The sequence below is a fragment of the Balaenoptera borealis genome (genome assembly GCF_965194805.1).
Source record: "Balaenoptera borealis genome assembly, chromosome: 6".
Lineage (NCBI taxonomy): Eukaryota > Metazoa > Chordata > Mammalia > Artiodactyla > Balaenopteridae > Balaenoptera > Balaenoptera borealis.
Genome location: NC_138863.1, coordinates 63672309 through 63691009, shown reverse-complemented (window position 1 = coordinate 63691009; position 18701 = coordinate 63672309). Strand labels below are relative to the sequence as shown.

The window sequence follows — 18701 nt, the reverse complement described above, 5'->3', positions numbered from 1 at the left end:
ATGGTCTCCTCAAACTTTAACTTAAACTGATATTTATGTATGGGGTTATATACATGTTATACTAAAATACTCATTACAGAAATTTTATGGAATATGAAACACCGCAAAGAAGAAAAAAAAAAATCCCAATCCCATAATTCTGAAATAACCACTGTTCATAATTTGATGTCTTTGTTTCTAACATTTTATATGCTTAAAATTACATCTTTTTCTTTACCAAGATGCGATCATTCTGCACATACTGTTTTATAGCTTTGTTTTTCTCATTTAACATTGTACTATAAGCATTTTTCCATTTCATTAAGTATTCTTCTATAACATAATTATATTGGTTACAGAATATTCCATCTTCTGAGAAGGTCATTGTTTATTCATCAGTACCCTATTTGTAAACATCATCTAGGATGTTTCAAGTAGTATGCTACTATAAATAATATTTAAATGAACATCCTTATGGCTAAATCTTCCAAATGCCTGAAATTCTTCCTTAGGACAAAAGGTTGGAAATAGAATCATAGACTCAGTAGGTATGTACATTTTGCTACATGTGGTAACATTACCCACTAAATACAATATGCCAATTTATATTCCATCCCCAGCTCCCCAACTAGATGATTTCTTTGAGGCCCACGAATATGTGTCCCCAACAGTGGGGACAATGTTGGGCCTACAGTACAAACCTGTGGTTCAGTTTCTTCATCTGTGAAATAGACATAATAATACCTACTTTGAAAACAGAATTTATCACGTAGGGTTTATTTCATGAGGATTATGCGTTAGCACATTAAACCCTGAGCCCAGTTCCTGACACATAAAGCTCAATAGATATTAGCCTAGTGTAAGAATTCTACTATATGGGGATTCTTCTGTATGAGGTGTTGAAAGGATTAAGTAAAACAATGTATATAACGTGTTTGGGCCAGTGCTCAACACATACTAGTTACTCAATAAAGAGCAGTTATGGGGACTTCCTTGGCAGTTCAGTGGTTAAGACTTCGCCTTCCATGCAGGGGGTACGGGTTTGATCTCCCGTCGGGGAGCTAAGATCCCACATGCCTTGCAGCCAAAAAACCAAAACATAAAAAACAAAAGCAATATTGTAACAAATTCAACGAAGACTTTAAAAATGGTCCACATCAAAAAAATCTTTAAAAAAAGAGCAGTTATTGAGAACCAGACAAGTCTGTTTTAGGGGCACGTAGGCAACAAAGAGGAGGGTTGAAAGTAAGTATGTTGGAATCAGGATACAGCCCGAAGGACATGTTCTTCGCTAGGGAAACTCAGGTTGGGAGATGAGGAACATAGAAAGGCAGACCAGGCTGTGGAGGGGTTGGGAACTCAGGCAGACAGACAGCAAATGGGGCACCAAGAGGGCAGTGACTCATTTTGAGAAAAAAATCCACCCCAGCCAGGAAGTTACTAGTGACAAACTTCCTGTGATATAAGGGATCAATGTCTAAGTCTGGCCAGGCTGTGACCTAAAAGTAAAAATAAATGAATTGATCCCCATGTCTTACTCAGATAAGAATATGACAGAACTGATATGCCCATTGCTAGAGGAAAGACAGATGGTCCCTCTGGGTTCAAGTTCAGCTTCCTTTCAGGGATAGAGAAGCTACTTCTGTGTCTGCTACAGGCTGCAAATCTATTATTCGAGATAATTAGGCATCCAGGCATTGTGAGCAAGGTTTTCTGCTGTCTAGCAGCCTTGACTACCCAACAACGCTTGACCAAATTGTTCTTAAGTCTGGAGCTTTTATTACTTTAGAAAAACCAGGACAAAGAGCATTGCTTATAACAGTGAATTAATTACCTGACTTTTCTTTTTCAGGTGTTAAGTGTCCATGGTTTCTGTTGAGAGTACCTTTTAAATGCTTTTCTATTACCATCTACTTTAAAATGAGCAAAACATGCCAGTAGATTATGGATAAGCTTTAGGTAGAATCTACTTTTCATTTATGTTTTGTGTAGGTCAAATGAAAATAAATGCCAGAGAAGCACACACACATCCTGAAATATACTGTGGTCTGTCTGGGAAAGCAAAGTCAAGACCATTCAAAAGCTCTGAAGTAAAGAACACCTTAATTTTGACTGTAAAACAAGTTTTCCTTTTTAATCTACCCTCACTGGCATCATGCAGCAATCCTCAGCGTGAGGCCCTGAACCTGACTCTCCCTGAGAAGCAATCTTGGCTCTCTTTGGATATTTGACATGGATCTAATTATTGTGGTTTCTCTATAGATCACTCCAGAAACACACAACCAAGGCTCAGGCAGAGCTCTTTGGTGGGGGTAAAAGAGGAAGGCGCGCAGGCAAAGCTTATGATTACTTGCCATGGCCTTATCGTAAACATCCACCTGTAACTTCATTCACACAGTGAGAGCACCTAGGCCTCTGTCATCTTTAATAACTCAACCACCATTATGTGATCCTGCCTCTAAATCACTGGAATATTTTTAAAGTAAGATATATGGAGCGGAAAGTAAGGATATTTATCTAACTTTGCATACTAAAGATAAACTTTTGAGTTGGCAGTCACGATAAAAATTAAAAAAAAAAAAAAAAGCATTGGTTATAGCTTTTCTGAATGAGACACCAGTGGAGATCTTTTCACACTGTGCTCTATGGCAGTAGAAGACTTCTGGACTTCTGAGGTTTAAGGGGCAAGCAGAAGTCACATTAAGCCTTAAATATAGGATTAAAATGAGACTACTCTGACTTTTCTTTGCTTAAGGAAAAGTGGCTAAACTTTTCTGCATGAATGTATACATTCCCCTCCTCCTATCCCCACATAGCCTATATATACATATTTCTGTGATAATCAAATTTAAGATGAAAAATCCATAAAGGGTAAGACTGAACAAAAGTAACTATAGGGCAAGTCAAATTAAATTCTTATGATTCATTAAACAGCCATTAAAATAACCTATCAGGGCTAAGCTGTTGGGGTGGTAAGTGGTGCATCTTTACATCACCAGTGAATTGCTTGGCGCTTTGCCCTGCAGGCATCGTTTCTATTGGGAATCACACAGGAAGAAAGAAGCACAGATGGGAACCTCTTCATTCCATTGTTGGGGAAGATTCTTAGAAAGGAAGGTGTAACCTAAAGATGGAGTGATTTCTATGCTGGGACCCAGACTTTGGCAGAAGGTTTTGGCAGAATAGACCTACTTGAGCACGCTTTGTACATGCGTGATGCGCCATCTAGTGGTTAAGTGACCCTAACATTAATGAAAAGGAAAATGGTCTTTTCTGGCCCCTTATGCTTCCAAACTCTCCACCACTTGATTGGAGCAGCAGGAGGAGGTTTGATGCTGTAGGCTATTTGGGGGGAAGAAAAAAATCTATTTTCTTAGAAGCCATATATTGACCCCAAATTAGTGGGGAGGGGGGGTAGAAACACTGATTTATAGTAATTATGCAAGCCAAAGAGTTTGCCAATTGGCAGTGTTTGCCCCAGAGTACTTTTTTCCATTTTAGTTTATTGAGGTATAATGCACACAATGTCGTACACAAATCTTCATGATACATTTTTACATTTGTAAAATTTTGCATATGTATAATCTGCATAATCACCACCTGAATCAAGATAGAGAATGTTTCCAGCATTCCAGCAGCCTCCCTCCTGCCCTGTCCCCTCAATCCTCCCTCAGAGATAACCACTCTTCAGAGCCCTGTTACCATAGATTTGTAATGACGTCATTAAAGTATGTACTCCTAACGCTAACCTCTGGGAAAGGATAAAATCCTGTAATCACCATTTTAATAGTTTGCCCAAAAGGGGACAGTTTTCTCATCAGAAACATTCTGTGGCTAAACAGAGGCGCCATTTCCTGGGTTTGCTGTATTTCAGAATCCAAGTGGCATAATGTCTCTCTCCTCATTCTCAATTCCTCATATATTGTTTTCCTTACCAAGCTTCTCACTGAGAGGTATAGCTCTTTGGTGCACTGATTGTTTTTTCTCAATTGTCTCTGCAGGCAGCCAAGTCAATTTTCAAAGAAATCCCATTACTTTTGAGTGGCATTTCAGAGGTGCCACTGATTGTCATGGCAAAGCCTGTAAATTCTGATGCAGTGTTTCAGAAATTAATGTGACTATCATGTCACCAGCGACTGCATGACACTCTGTTCATAATAAGCCAAGCAAACTGTAATGGTGAGAAAGGTTCTCAAACTTATAATTCAGCAAAGGCTAATTTATAATGCGTAGCATCACGCAGTCATGGTTGCCATTTCTACAGGACCTCTTTCTGTGCAAATGAAACTAAATTCCCTCTGAAGGTCAACGTGTTTAATATGTCAAGAAGCAGAGCTGGTTCTGAAATAAAATTATTGTGATTATTCCCGAGTTGTCTTGTGCATATCTATTGATTTGATTACTGAACAAACACACAGTCAGTCAGCCATCAGGTCCAGCAAGCAAATTACTTCGCAGTGTTTTGCAAGGTGCTGGAGATAGAAAAGCGTAAGGTATGTAAGGCCTCCCTCGCTGTCGTGGAGTTCATCTTTGTTTAGACCTGTTGTCTTGTGGCCTGCAAACTGTGTATAAAGACATGGCTGCCTCTTGGGATAACAAACAAGGCAGGAATATACACATTATCCTAACTTATTCCTTTTTATAAATAACTTGTATTTTGTCCTAATTATTTGTCACGGATTTGGAAAAGAGAAGAATATAAAGAAGAAAATACAAAATTCCCTAATCCACCAAAGAAAGAAAGTCTATAATGGCTTTAATTCCTTCCAATGAATTATAATTCTCTTACTTTTTCTGTGTGTATGTGCAAATATATATTTATTTTATGGAACTGAGATATTACGATTTTTCTCTATCATAAGAAACTCTTGAAACATGTTTAATATTGTGAGTGACTTTATAATTTCTGGAATATCTTCATAGTTTTTTAACCACTACCTGTTATTGGAGATTTTGATTGTTTGCTGTGTTTGAAATAGTTACAGAGATGTAATGCCTATTATTTGAAATGAACTCTGACTTTTTACCATACTTAACAGCCAGAACTACCAGAATAGGGTTAAATAATAATGGTGATGCTGGTTGTCCGTGGTTTGTTCCTAATTATAAAGTCAGTAACTCTGGTATTTGTTAAATATTATGACCACTGCTGAGTTGAGCTGGATAAAAATCATATTAAGTGCTTTAAGTTCCAGGTGTTAAACATCGGCAGTGGAGAATTGAACATTGCCAAATGTCTTTCAGTGCAGTTGGAATAATTAGGTTTGTGCCAATTTGGCCTATGGATGTGTGATAATTATATTAATAGATTTCCTAATGTTGGTCCCCCTCCACCAGAATGAATACTACTATATCACAGAGTAATATACTTTTAATGAATTGTCAAATTCAGCTCCATACTATTGATTTTAGGATTTTAAATCCATGTGTATTGAGCATTGTTCTTGAGAGATAACTAATACGGTAGGGTTAGAGACACACTCTGTTTGTCTCATTCTGGTCTATGAATGCAGGTTGCTGAAATTGGGCATGGGGAACCCGTGTATGTCTATTATTCATTCTCCTTTTTTTCTTTACCTCTTATCCCAACTCAAATAAATGTGTTTTTTTTTTCCTTTTGTGAATTCACCAAGTACTTTTCTTAACCTCTCTCAAAGCATTCATCACACTCTTATATTAAAATTTTCTGTGTATGTGCCTTCTGTTCTTGTATGAGTGGTCCGTGTCTTACATTCAAGAGTTTTTCCACCCCTCCCCCTTAGTCACTGAGTATTGTCCACCTAACCTCTCCTGAGGATCCCGGCAAAGCACTGCAGGGACAGTTGGTGGAAATACACTTTGATGAGTTTTGTCAGTCCACTTAGATCTCCAAACCAGCCCATCACTGAGCTAAGGAGGAAAGCAAGGAAGTGAGAGTAATTCCAAAATTTTGTGGCTACCATGCTTCTGTGTGGCAGCAGTATGAGTCCAGAAGGCATGAATCAACTTCCATAAGGCTTAGGAGCAGATACAGGAAGGATGAGAGCCAAGCACTGAAACCAGCCGTCCTGTATCTGCCCCAGGTGGCTGCTCCATCCTGGTCCTGATGCTGGATAACAGAGGGAACCAATTACTTCACATACTTCCACCTGCCTCGAGTGCACACTCTTACAACTAAGTATATTCATTATATTCTAATAATTAAAAAAAAAATCCTTCCAACACTCATCTCAAGACATCACTTCAATATGATATCTTTCAGTTGCCAGTTCTTTCCCAGGGGAAGGCTTACAAAATTCAGGACCCAGTACAGGCTCCCCTACTAGACTATAAACCACTTGAGGACAGGGATTAGGTCTTAAGTATATTCTAACTCACTGTGCTAAGCATACAGTTTAAACTTAACTAGTGTTTCTGGAATTAATTAGTCTTTTTTTTTTTCTTGCAATGTAATGTTATTAAATGGTATTCCTCACACTTATTTAAAGGCCAAAAGCAACTTCAAGGATGATACAGGCCTTTTAACCAGTAGTGAGAAATAGAATCAATTGAAAACGTAATGAAAATTAATGGAAGAAATGACAACAAAATTGAATGGGAACATAAGTACACTATTCAAGCTAGAATCCAAAGGAATGTTATGCCACCAGGGGAATCGTTCCGGTGATGACTCTTCTAAGTACCTTGTCAGCCTTCAGACCATCCTTGCAGGGAGTAGTCAGTGGATATCATTGACTTTGTGCTTCTTTGCAGTAACTAGAGTTCCTTTGAAGGCAAAGTGAAAAGCTGTGTTCAATGATTACTTTCTCCTTTTCCTTAGGGTGTTAAATACCACATTATTTGAAAGTTGGGAGATTGTTGGACCTTACCCTTCCTGGTGGGTTTTTAACCTACTGCTGTTGGTAATACAAGGCTTGAACTGCTTCTGGTCTTACTTGATCGTAAAAATAGCTTGCAAAGCTATTTCAAAAGGCAAGGTAAGATAAAACTCACCCTTTCTAATATGTCCCAGAAAATTATGGTTTTGTGTTCTTCTAATCAACGAGAACGTTATTTATTATTTAGAATTTCATCAAAACTGTTTTTTCTCCTTCAAGGTTTAGCATAACCTCTTTGAAACACAATACAAACTTTCATTTTCTTCTGTTTAGTTGATTGTTTTACATGTAGCATCGCTTTGCTGAATGATCTGCATTTATAATTTTAGATTCAGTGGAGGTATATTATTTGTTGTGTTCCTACTCTCCCTTTCTCTGTCTCCCTTGGTCCTCCTCTGATTATACTTATACCAAACAGAAATTTAATAATTCTTTTATTTTATGAGAAAAGGTTGCTTGATGCATGCAGTATGACCATTTATGACTTTGTCAGTAAAAATTTAGTTAAATCCCTTTGGTTAAAAATGGGCTCATGAAGCTGATTTGAATAAAGCTTCCCAGGCCTCAAGCCCTCTGTGTAGAGCAGTGACTTTTCTGGAACGTTCTCTGTGGCATTTTCTTACTTTCGTTGTTCGTTCTCTTCCTTCTGCCAACCTGGAAGTCTGGGAAGTGGAACCCTTTACATGTAAGTTTCTCACGTCTCTCTCTGTCTATACCAGTCCTGGGTCCCACGTTAGCCCATTGGCGGGGCACTCCGATGCTTTTGTTTCCATGCATATTGTTCTGTCTAATCTGTTGGCGCTGCCTGGAGGCTCTAACCGAGGTGTGGCTCCCACCAGCTGTGAGGGATGCTAGGGACAGCTCAGTTAGTGACCTTTTGTGTGAGCTTTCATTCTGTTAAATTTTGCATGATCCAACGGAGGAGATGGATTTCTTTCATTGGTGTTCAACATGTCAGCTAAAAAACAGAAATAGACCAAAGTGAAGTAGGAGAAACAGAACTAAGTTGGGGAGAGGATCAACGCGGTCCAGAAGGGAGGCCAGAGCATCGGTTCTTTGCCAGGGCTGCCCTGGGCAGCGGGGCAGCACGTGACCGCTTTGTGAGCCCCTTCCGCCGGGGCTCGGGACATCTAGTCACGTACTATGAAGCTAATTCTCGGCATCAGCTCCTATGTAAATAGAAAATATTTTGAGCAATGAATTGTTTAAAAGCAAAAGTTCATTTTTTCTCTGTGACCTCGTACTCTTTAAAATGAGCATGTATTTCTATTTTAAAAAACGCTCCCGTCCTCATTTGGATACAAATTAAATCAATGTGCACAATACTGTCAATATGATAATGGTAACTGAAGATGCAAGGAGGCTGTAGATTAGATGATTTGTGTCCTTATTGCATTGCTATTTCCACCAGATACACTGTCTTCTCTCTAGTTTACTCCTTCAACTTTATTAGGAGACAGTCAATTTTATTTCAAATCTCAGGCTTCAGAATATCTTAACTGAATTTGCTGTTCACCTAGGACAGTAAGATTCATCTTTGGCCATGAGTAGTGGACTCTATTTTCCTGTGGGTTATTTTGGGATATTCTAAATCGTTCCTTTCTTTAGAGGTAACATAAGTATAGATTTTTTTTCCAAATGCAATTAAAAATAATCTTACTAAGCATGCAAATGTAAATTAATCGCTCTCTGAAACTGGAGTTTTCTTTCCTATTAGCAGCTTAATTTATGACTAATGGATTTCTAAACGTAGTAGAGCTTTCATTCTAATGCTGTCTTTGTGACCCATTTTTTTTGAAGTTAAAGTATCCTTATAATCTAGTCATTTTGGTGTTTCAGTATCTAAATCTTCTTGGAGATGGTCCTTGTGAGTCTCATCTCATCTCAAGGGCCATCGGAGTGAGGTCCATTTTTATGTATTTACTCAGTCATCTCTGCTTAGGCTGGAGCAGCAGTGCTCAGCTCAGGACTTTCTCCTGTCCCCTCCCCACCCCACCTGACGGAGGTGACGTTCTCCTGCAGTGATGGTGGCTTCTCAAATTGGGAGGGCAGTGGATTCCAGGGTTCTCCGGTTGGGGGGTAGCGGTGACAGAGAGGATGAGATGTGGAACCCAGTTCATTCTGAAAAGCCTCCCAGGAGATTCTGCCAACTTCCCAACCCACCTCTTAGAGAATCATAAGGAACTAGACTGGGAAACTTTCTGTGAAGCCAAGCAAGCCACCAGGTCCCTATTGCTACCCCCCTCCCTCCCCCCCGCTTAGACAATAAGTAAACAGCACGCAGTTACTCAAAGGTCTTAAGGCCTGTGGGGTAAAAATGTTTACCATGATGTAGACATAGAGTAGGAGGTTCAAACTCTTTCAATTTTAAAAGCAGTAGAGTATTTCTGTAATTTCTTCCTACATTACCTCCTTGTGAGACAGTATGATTTTTTTTCATCCTTTATGGTAACATATAGATTTATATCCTGGTGCCTTACTCATGATTTGTAGAGTCTGAATGGAGGAGGGAAGAACCCTGAAATGATGGGAGCCAATTCATGATGATCGAGCCAGTAGATTTTTCTTGGGAAATATTTTCAACTAGACCTCACCCAGCAAGTGCCCCAAATGCCTCCTGCTGCCATTAGTTGTTATGTGGTATACAAAACAAAATTTCTACTTAATTCTAGCAGACAAAAAAGAAAAATTAAATCATCAAAGAATGCATTAAAAAGCCAAATAAGAATGATGTTTTAGTGAACAGAGCTAGTGAATATCTCCATTAGTGTAGTTAATTAAGAGCTGACTTTAGGGACATCCCTGGTGGCTCTGTGGTTAAGAATCCATCTGCCAGTGCAGGGGACACGGGTTCAAGCCCTGGTCCAGGAAGATCCCACATGCCACAGAGCAACTAAGCCCGTGCACCACAACAACTGAGCCCGCACTCTGGAGCCCGTGAGCCACGACTACTGAAGCCCACGTGCCTAGAGCCCGTGCTCCGCAACAAGAGAAGCCACCGCAATGAGAAGCCCGCACACCACAACGAAGAGTAGCCCCCGCTCACCACAACTAGAGAAAGCCTGCACGCAGCAACGAAAACCCAAAGCAGCCAAATAAATAAATAAATTTATTTTAAAAAAAAAGAAAAAGAGCTGACTTTAAATGATTCTCAAAGAGAATGTGATCATCAGAGAATAAATGGACCCATTTGTACCAAATTCCTATAGTGCCTTTCCAGTAGTACCATATGCCACATTGCCAGTAAGAGTGGGGTTCATGGTCTAGTACACTCTCAATATCCAAAGGTACCTTAAGGAAGTCAACAAAGCTAGCCCCCTGTGATGCCTAAATCCACCTACATTCCTTGATAACTGACTTAGTCACCCAAATGTCTATCTCCAAAGAAGGGGAACTTATTACTATGGCAATGTTCCTATCCTCTTTGATTTTTTAAATATTTAGATCTGTTTTTCTTCATGTATGATTGTGCATATACTTCTGAGCATGCCATACCTTAACGGTTCCTTCGGAGCTGGCTGCACTCACCTTCTCGTATTCCACAGGTGTCCAAGGATGATCGAAGCGATATTGAGTCTAGCTCAGATGAGGAGGACTCGGAACCTCCAGGGAATAACCCCCATGCTGCGACCACCACCAATGGGACCAGTGGTACCAACGGGTATCTCCTCACTGGCCCTTGCTCCATGGATGATTAATTACTCAAAACTACAAGTCCCAAATAAAGTGAACTGTTTGTTCCTGGAAGTATTTAATAAGTTGCAAATGCAGTTCCTTTCATAATCTCTCAGCACCAGAAACAAAAATTAGGATTATCAAAGCATTTTGAATAGTGCACTGCCATATGTCCTGTCTGTGAATGAGGAAGAATTACCATTCTGTATATGTAGGCATGCTTTATGTAATTGGCACAAGGGAACAGTATTTGCATTTGTACTGTCTTAGAATATTATTTATTTTTTTGTATTTGTTTGTGAATCTGTGGACAAAAGAGGGTTTCCTCACTCCTTTTACTCTCTGGGTTCATGACAGTGAGGGAGACGCTCGATCTGCTTCTACGCCTTTCTATTCCCCTAAGCCGGTCCGCTAGGAGCATTAGCTTAATTGGTCACTTAGAGCAAGCAAATCCCAGTGCAGGATTCTCGTACAGCTCCAAATAGGTTTGCTTTCTTTGTGTTACAGTGCCTGTTTCGAAATGGCCTGTACAGTCTCAGTGAGCTTTCTCCCAGTGTAAAGTTGAAACAGGATAAGCTCAGTTTTGTAATTGTCACTCTTCGTGGTCAATTAGCTGTTCCAATTAAAGACTGTGGTTATTGGAGGACTTAAAAAATTTGTTGTGTATTAAATTGCTTTGGATTAGATGTCATTTCTTATTCACACAGCCAAGATTTCTTCAGTGAGAATGGCAGCTAGCTGGGGATTAACTTTGGAGGTTACAGAGATTTTTTTATTCTCTATTACGGAGTCAGTGCTCTGGCTCTGAAGGAAGACTTAAGGTCATGGTTACAAACAAAGAAGTCACTCTTCCTACTGGGAATTTGTCCCATGATCTGAGAATAATACAAAGAGAGCAGCAGATTTCAACCAGGTTTTACCACTACCCCTGTAATTAGCGCCGTCTTTTGCCATGTCATGAAAAAAAGAAGCTTAGTATATTTTGGGAGAGAAAAAGGAGACTTCCAAGAGTTGGCAAAAGTCACCTCTAATGCAAAGCACTTTACCGCAACCAGCTTTCAAGAAAGCGCCCTATCTAGTATTTGATCTTGATGTTTTTATTTTTCTGAGCAAAATAAAGCCAATGGGAGAAAGACCATTTTACCCTTTGTCTTTTCTCCTTAAACATAACCCATAACATAACAGAATTTCCTGTTACTAGAAACTGAGCAGTGTTACACTCTAGGTCCTTTTGTTTGCTTCTTTGAAGAACTTGCTCAGTTTCCAGGAATTTTTGTTCAAAGGGAGCTATTTCCAGAAAAAAAAAATAAAAATTCTACTCAGCAATGAGAAAGATAACTGAAAAAATAAGTTTCCATAGTCTCCTACAGGGCAGTGTTATTTATGTATAGATAAGAAAACCATACACATAAACCAAAGATTTTATCTCTTTTCTTGAAACCAGCTTTTTAGTAAGAGGGAATAAAAAGGTATTATAAATACTTATTTCATAAATCAGAAAGACCATCTTCTAAAAAAAGAGTCCCAAACCATAATGCAGTGATATCAATGTGCAAGTCAGGGCTAGTGAAGGGAACAGCAAAATACTAGGAAGTGCATGTCCTGCTCAAAACCATTCATATTCAATTCAATTTTTTAAAAAAATTGAAATAAAGCTTTGTGCCCACAGTGTGCAACATGAGTGTTAATACTTCCAAACAAAAACCTCATGCTGTAATGTTAACTCTTTTCCCACCTGCTTATAAAATAGTGTGTTTTTGGTATGGTCCATAGTAATGATTGAAGAGCCTTGGAAATATGTCTGCTTGTTTACTGAGGAAACAGTATAACTAACTCTTCTTGTAAAGCCTTATTATTTTATTTCACAGAACAGGGATATGTCTAGGAGTGTAATTTGTGGATGGTCGTGTTTGTAAGACCGATCATTAAATACCAAATATACTTGTTAAGTCATCTGAACATCTGCTAAAATGCGGATATATAAAAAGTAAACAGCAAGCATGTTATAGCTGAAAATTTTTGAGACGGTGAAAGTTTCTTATCAACTAAAATATGGAACAGAAGAATGACTCGTGCCTTGCTTTAGTGTCTAGAGCAAGTCCCCTGATGGGTGAAATAAACCAGAGAACCACAGTGTGTTCAACTTTGAATCATCTGACACTTTTAGCACAGAAAAATAATTTCAAAAGATCAGCTTGTAAATTAAAGGTTTAGAAGATTTGCATGAAATGAAGAAAATTAAGTCTGTCCTTAGCAAAGACATCTGAACAATCTTTTGTTTTTCCCAAAAGTCACTTAGAAGGATTGAGAATTCTCAGAGCCTCTCTGACCAATGGCAGTAACTTAACGCAGTCCTCTATGTATCTGTGGATTTTTATTTCATTTTACATTTTAAGGCAAAGAGTTCTTTTTGACTAATCAGAATGGTGTTTGTAGGTCTTTTGAGATGAAGAATAATATATCTTGTCTACTGCTCTCCCATGGTGGCCTGATAAGGCTGAGAGAGGAAAATATGTGAGATCGCCTATCTTCTACCTGTGCCAAGCTATAGCTTTGGAAGTGGATTTTGTAAAGTAAACTGTAGGTTTAGTAAGAGTGTTGTTTCCCATTGATTAACTTAGCCTGTCCTAGTCATATTCAAACCTTCCCAAGGTACAAAGAGATATGTAGGAAGGAGTCTAGAAAAGGTAATATCTTATTCTCCAATTCTATAGCTTTTGTAGATTGATTAGAGGGAGAAAAAATGTAGAAAATCAAGTAGAATTTGGCCTTGGGTCAATAAATGATATAAAAATGTGTGATCTATGTATGTACCTGTATGTTTCTCAAAAAAACATGATAAAACCAAAATATCACTGACTCGTCCTTATCCATATCCTTTTCATGAAAACCATCTGCCATGCGCAATAGAAACTTCCCACCTCCTTCTCCACTTCCTGTTCATGGCCCCCCGACAGCTGAGAGTGGTAGACTCCTTCAGCCTCTTTGTCTCAGAGCTAAGATCATGGAGGCCCTAAAGTCAGCATCTAAGTAGTTCCCATTTCCAAACTAAGTGATACGAATGTTGAGAATGGGGGAGCAACTACTTTGGATTGTTAAACTAAGTGTTGGAAAAAATGCACATGATTTCTGCTTCACCCCAGGATTTTATTAGCATCCAACTCCTGCTACGCTGCTAGACAGATGGTATCCTGAGGTACCATCAGATAATGAAACAGGCATCTGACAAAGATGAACTAGGAAAAAAGATAGGCTCTCCAAAGAAAACAAGCAATTGGGTGAGAGAAATAACTCTTTAGTGGGATAAAATCGGGTCACCTTTAGCCAAAATGGTGGGTAAATCTCAAAATGTCCAGTTCTATTACCAGACTTTCCGTTCTGAGTATTGGATAGCGTTTGAATTTGAGCAGACTAAATGCTTGCACCTTAGGTAGAAAGGGCCTGAATCTTCCACTCTATATTCTTCAACCTCATTTATCTGGGCCAAAGGAAAAAAATCACATTTCATTCCAAGTTACCTGAGTCTTTACAAAAGAGCTCTTCCAAGAGAACTTTATGGACACCCGTGATTGTTCCCAATCTATTCATGATTTTTGCATTGGTAGTTATTTTTGTCCCCTTCTTGGAGATGTTAATGCCAAAGTTGCCTGAATATTTGAGTATTTTTTTCTTAATTTGAAGTATGAAAAGCATACAGAATAATTCTGAAGGTATTAAATAATTCTCTTTGTCAGTATGTGTGATGATATCATTATGTCCAAAGAAGTTTCAAGAAATCCTTTGGAAATAAGAGGTTAAATGTTTACATTTCATGTGCTATTTGAGATCTTAAGATTCTAATTAGCTTACTTTTTTTTTCTTTGTCTTTGGCTCACTCCTGCTTTGTAGATAAATATTAGTAGCCCTGAAATGTTCCTAACGTTAAAATAAAAAAGATCAAATGAGATCAAAGTCTGCACTTGTGTGCTGTCCATGGAAGGAGTACTGTCAGTCACAAACAGTTCATGCAAAATGCAGCAAGATATTTTTTTAAATGAAGTTATTGTTGTCCCCAGAGTAGGGATAAGTTTCTCTTGGTTAAATGAAATTGTACCATTATCAAATTACCAGATAGTAATTAGCACTGGTTCGCTGTGGCCACATTTTAATTCTTCATTAGTAATAGGCCAGAAAAAGGCCCTGTGGTTTGCATTTGTATGCATGGTCCCCTCCCGTCCCCTAGGGGGCGCTCAGTAGATGCCGAGGAGGCCTGTTCACTGGTCCACTCTATGCTGTTGGAACGCCTCTAACATGCGCTCAGAGGGAGCATACCTGATGCTGGTTTTTATGGAGAAAATTGTGTTAGAGAACATAAAACATCATAAGTAACTGTTAATAAGATCTGTAGACACTCAAAGGAGAACTTAGTCTTTCCAACGTGAGTTAAACCTGAAGCCTTTGAAAGGAGCACATTACCAAATGGCCACAAGCTGAGACCCCATCCGATCAAAGTCTCTGCAGGCAGACGGCCCATCATATGGTGTCTCCACAGGACTAGACAGTCTCAAGATTGCCCAGGAAGCAATGGGAGGGGACCACTAGCCTAAGATCTGTCTTATCTTTCACTCACATTCCTTTAAGTCTCCTGGGACTCTTAATAAAAGGCAGCCAGAATATTGTCACTTATCTGCTATCAATTTCCCAATAGCCTTTGGATCAGTTGTGTACCATACTTCCTTCTATGCCTGATTCCATTTTTCCTAAAAAGTATTGTGCCCACGTGAGCCTGTTTTCCTTAACACAAGTCCATGAAAGCTTGGCTTCCTGTTTCAGTATATGTTGCATGGCCTGGAAACCAGGGAACAACAGCTGTTGGTGTGATTTCTATGTTAAGTGAAAAATTAGATTTTATAGAGACATTTTTTTTCTTTTGGATCTACAGTAATTTTTTAAAACTGTCATTGTAAAACTGCTCTTAAAAATTAGGGGTTTTTAAAGGTTAGTTGCCAAAGAGAAATTAGCTCTGTAATAGGAACAGTTATGTGGTGATTCTGGAACTTAGCGCTTCATTAATTTAAACATGGAAAACACCCTCCAAGTTTGATTTCCCAGAGTTTCATAAAGCCTCTGAGCTCATGATTTTCATCACCTCTTTACCCACATGATCAGTTACCTCCATAGCCATTTGGTGTCATGCAAGGGGAAGGTGGTTAGTTTGGAGATTTGATTTTTTTCAACTTGCTGTGAGAAATAGAATAGGTGACAAAACCTTACTTGTTAAGACAATTCAGCGCTTGAGCATCTCTGTCAGAAATGGAATGATGTACTGTTAGCCAATTAGAATTATTTTATGTATTGTTATTATGTGTTGCTGATTTTTATATGAAAATATAATTATTCATTCTTGATCCCTGGAAGCAATCATTATAATGAGGATCATTTTACTTCGAAAACACTTTCATAATAAAGATAAGTATTAAGAGTACAGTGTAAATGCCCTTTTCTGTAAGCACTACCGAGCTTGTGTTGGTAATATGTCACATCTTCCTGGACAAGATTTATCCTCACATCATCCTATGAGTTTCTTGTAAGCCTCCTCAAATCCCAGTAGTCGCTATGATTACAAAAAAGGATGTAATATTTATACGTTCCATATAATGTTCTATTTATATGTTATTTTGTCGAGAATTTAGCTAAGCTACTTGATGGTGGTGTTGCCTCAGCAACCATTTTGTTTGCCACGCAGCCTGCAGGGACCGTAACTTGACACTAGCCCCTCATACAGGTGCATGTCCTGAATAGCAGCCCAGAGTCACAAGCAAATGTAAGTCCCCGATATATGACTTCAGCCCTTGTGATCAACAGTCTCTCCTGCCTCCCACTGCTTGTATGCCTTATGCATCCCTTAGATAAGACTCCCCCAGAGGGCTTACCAAAACCTCCCTCTTTTGGCTTGAATTGACTGATCTGGCCATAGACCAGGGACCCCAAAGCACTCCACATGTGGACCCTAGTAAAACCATGTGCCCCAGGTCCTGTCTCTTTCTCTCTGTCTGTACCCTGCCTTGACCTCCCTATGTGGCCCCTTCAGGTGTGCCATATACCCCCCCCAGGACCTGTGAATAATAAACCTCTCTATTTCAAGTTCTCTTGTGGTCTGTTGAACTCTGTTGTCGGTTCACTATCCGACACCCTGTGCTCCACTTAACAAAGGTTAATTTAACAAAGTCATATATACACACACATACATAACATATATCTATGTTATAGTATCTCTTTGCAAATTAAGATATAAAAGCTTCAAGTTAAGTTTTATGTAGTACTTCATTCTGGAAAAATATAATTTATAAAGATATCAGATCAGATATATCAGACTGTACTAATTTTTCCAAACTATAAAAGAGGCACTTAGGATAAACAACACAAAGCACAACACACACAAGATTGTCCCTCAGAGTATGTGCACTCATAGGAGCTTGGCTGACATCATCTTCTCGGGGTCTATACCCCACTTTGTTAGACCTTGTCTCCCTCTTTGTCTTTCCTGTGTAACTGTGTCTTCCCCAGCTGCTCTTCTGCTTTAAGCTTATGTCATCTCATATCTCAAGAGCCATAAAAATAGCACTGACATTCAACCAGACACACCCACCACCAGCAGCATTATAAAAAATAAAGCAGACAGCCTATTAAAAATCTTACAAATATTATAACCACTCCCAACAACATTCTGATTCCAAGCATGAGTTATTGTAATAAATTAAACCACCAGAATTTCTCTGAGGTACAGAAAGATAGACTATAAGCAAATGCACCATTTGGGGAAACCAAGAACTTTTCCAGTTCTGTTAACACAGCAGAGTCTAACTCTGCAAGCATCTCTACCAAATAGCCACGATGCAACTCAGCTTCTCTTGGGCCCCCTCCCTTATTGCTGGGCCACATCCATCCAAGGCACATGTGATTTCTGCCCCCTAATTCTGTTTCTACCAGCCCTGTACTTGCTTCACCTGGAGCAGTGGCGGCAGTGTCCACAATGGTGAAAGATGGCAGGACAACCCGACAGCGGGGTCACGCACCAGGATCTACTAGGGTGCAGGGTGGTCCCTCAGAACTAATCACCTCAGTGACGAGCTTGAGGACCACATCCTGGATTATCCCCAAAGCCGCTGTAGCATGAGGAGAAGAAAAGTTACATCATTCCTAAGCACTGTAGTTTAAGAATTATGTAAAGTGTGTTTCAGAGTCCAGGCAGGAAACAAGTCACTAGTAGATGTTGAGTGGAAGAAACTTAAACCCAAGGACTATTTTCAGAGGCCTGGGCAGGACTATACGGTCAAACTGGATGGTAAGGCACCCAGAGGCCAGCAAGCATGGGAAGCTGTTAGCCCCCTGGGCTGTAACCAGAGGCCAGTGGGAGGGGGTGGATGGAGAAGCTGCCTTGTGGGAGCTGGAAACTTGGATGGGGAGTCAACACCTCTGACATCTCTCTCTTCCTGCTTTCTCGTGCCACCATTGGCTGAACTCAGCCAGAAAGCTGCCAGTGGGCACCCAGGGAGATGTGGGTAGCAGAGGTCCACCTCCCACGGGTAGAGCAGAGATCTGATGGGAGGTAGGGGCTGGAGGGCAAACAGAATAACCAGCATAAAGCTGGTGGTGGTACTGGAGCCTCACCTAGGGCCTGGCAGGTAATAGGGCACAAAGAACGTTAGCAGAACGAAAGAACCCGCTTAGGAGACTGCTGGTGAGATCTGAGCTATCAACAGTAACATTCCATCTCTTAGGAAACAGGGTGAGCATGAGATCACACTTTGTCTCCAAGTCTTTCTGAACTCGGCATTTCCCTGTGTGTGGGCCACCTCCTCTCGCGGGTGCTGGGGACACGAAAGCTGAGGGGATTTGTGGCAGGACCCAGGTAAGGGAAGCCGCCTGCGGTACCAGCTTCCCAGACCCAGGCGTGCAGGGCATCAGCGGAGAAGGATGCAGGCTAGAGGAGTGTCTAGAAGCAAACAGAAGAACTGAGTAGAGAGGGTGATGAAGAGCTGGAGAATTAATCAAATGGAATTGTGAAAAATATGGGGTGAGAAGGTCTAAGCGCTGGGACCCATGACTTAAGTCTTGAAGCAATTCTTTAGGCAAGAGTTTCGTTTGTTTTTTAATTAATGAATAATGAATCTATTGGCCTAGCCAGAGATAACTTGAACACCAAAGTCC

General features: G+C 39.8%; 1 protein-coding gene across 3 annotated transcripts in view; it reads left to right on the top strand.

The window, feature by feature from the left end:
- The window catches only part of CERS6 (ceramide synthase 6), a 313957-nt gene extending 297985 nt beyond the window's left edge, over positions 1 to 15972 (top strand). Inside the window, exons 9-11 of one of the 3 annotated variants that reach the window (XM_082396856.1) lie at positions 6779 to 6935; positions 7498 to 7521; positions 10382 to 15972. In XM_082396856.1, coding sequence (XP_082252982.1) covers positions 6779 to 6935; positions 7498 to 7521; positions 10382 to 10534 — 334 coding nt within the window. In that variant the 3' untranslated portion in view covers positions 10535 to 15972. The remainder of the gene's footprint in view (positions 1 to 6778; positions 6936 to 7497; positions 7522 to 10381) is intronic. The other 2 variants (XM_082396857.1, XM_082396858.1) reach the window with 2 other exon arrangements.
- The last annotated feature ends 2729 nt before the right edge of the window (positions 15973 to 18701 follow it).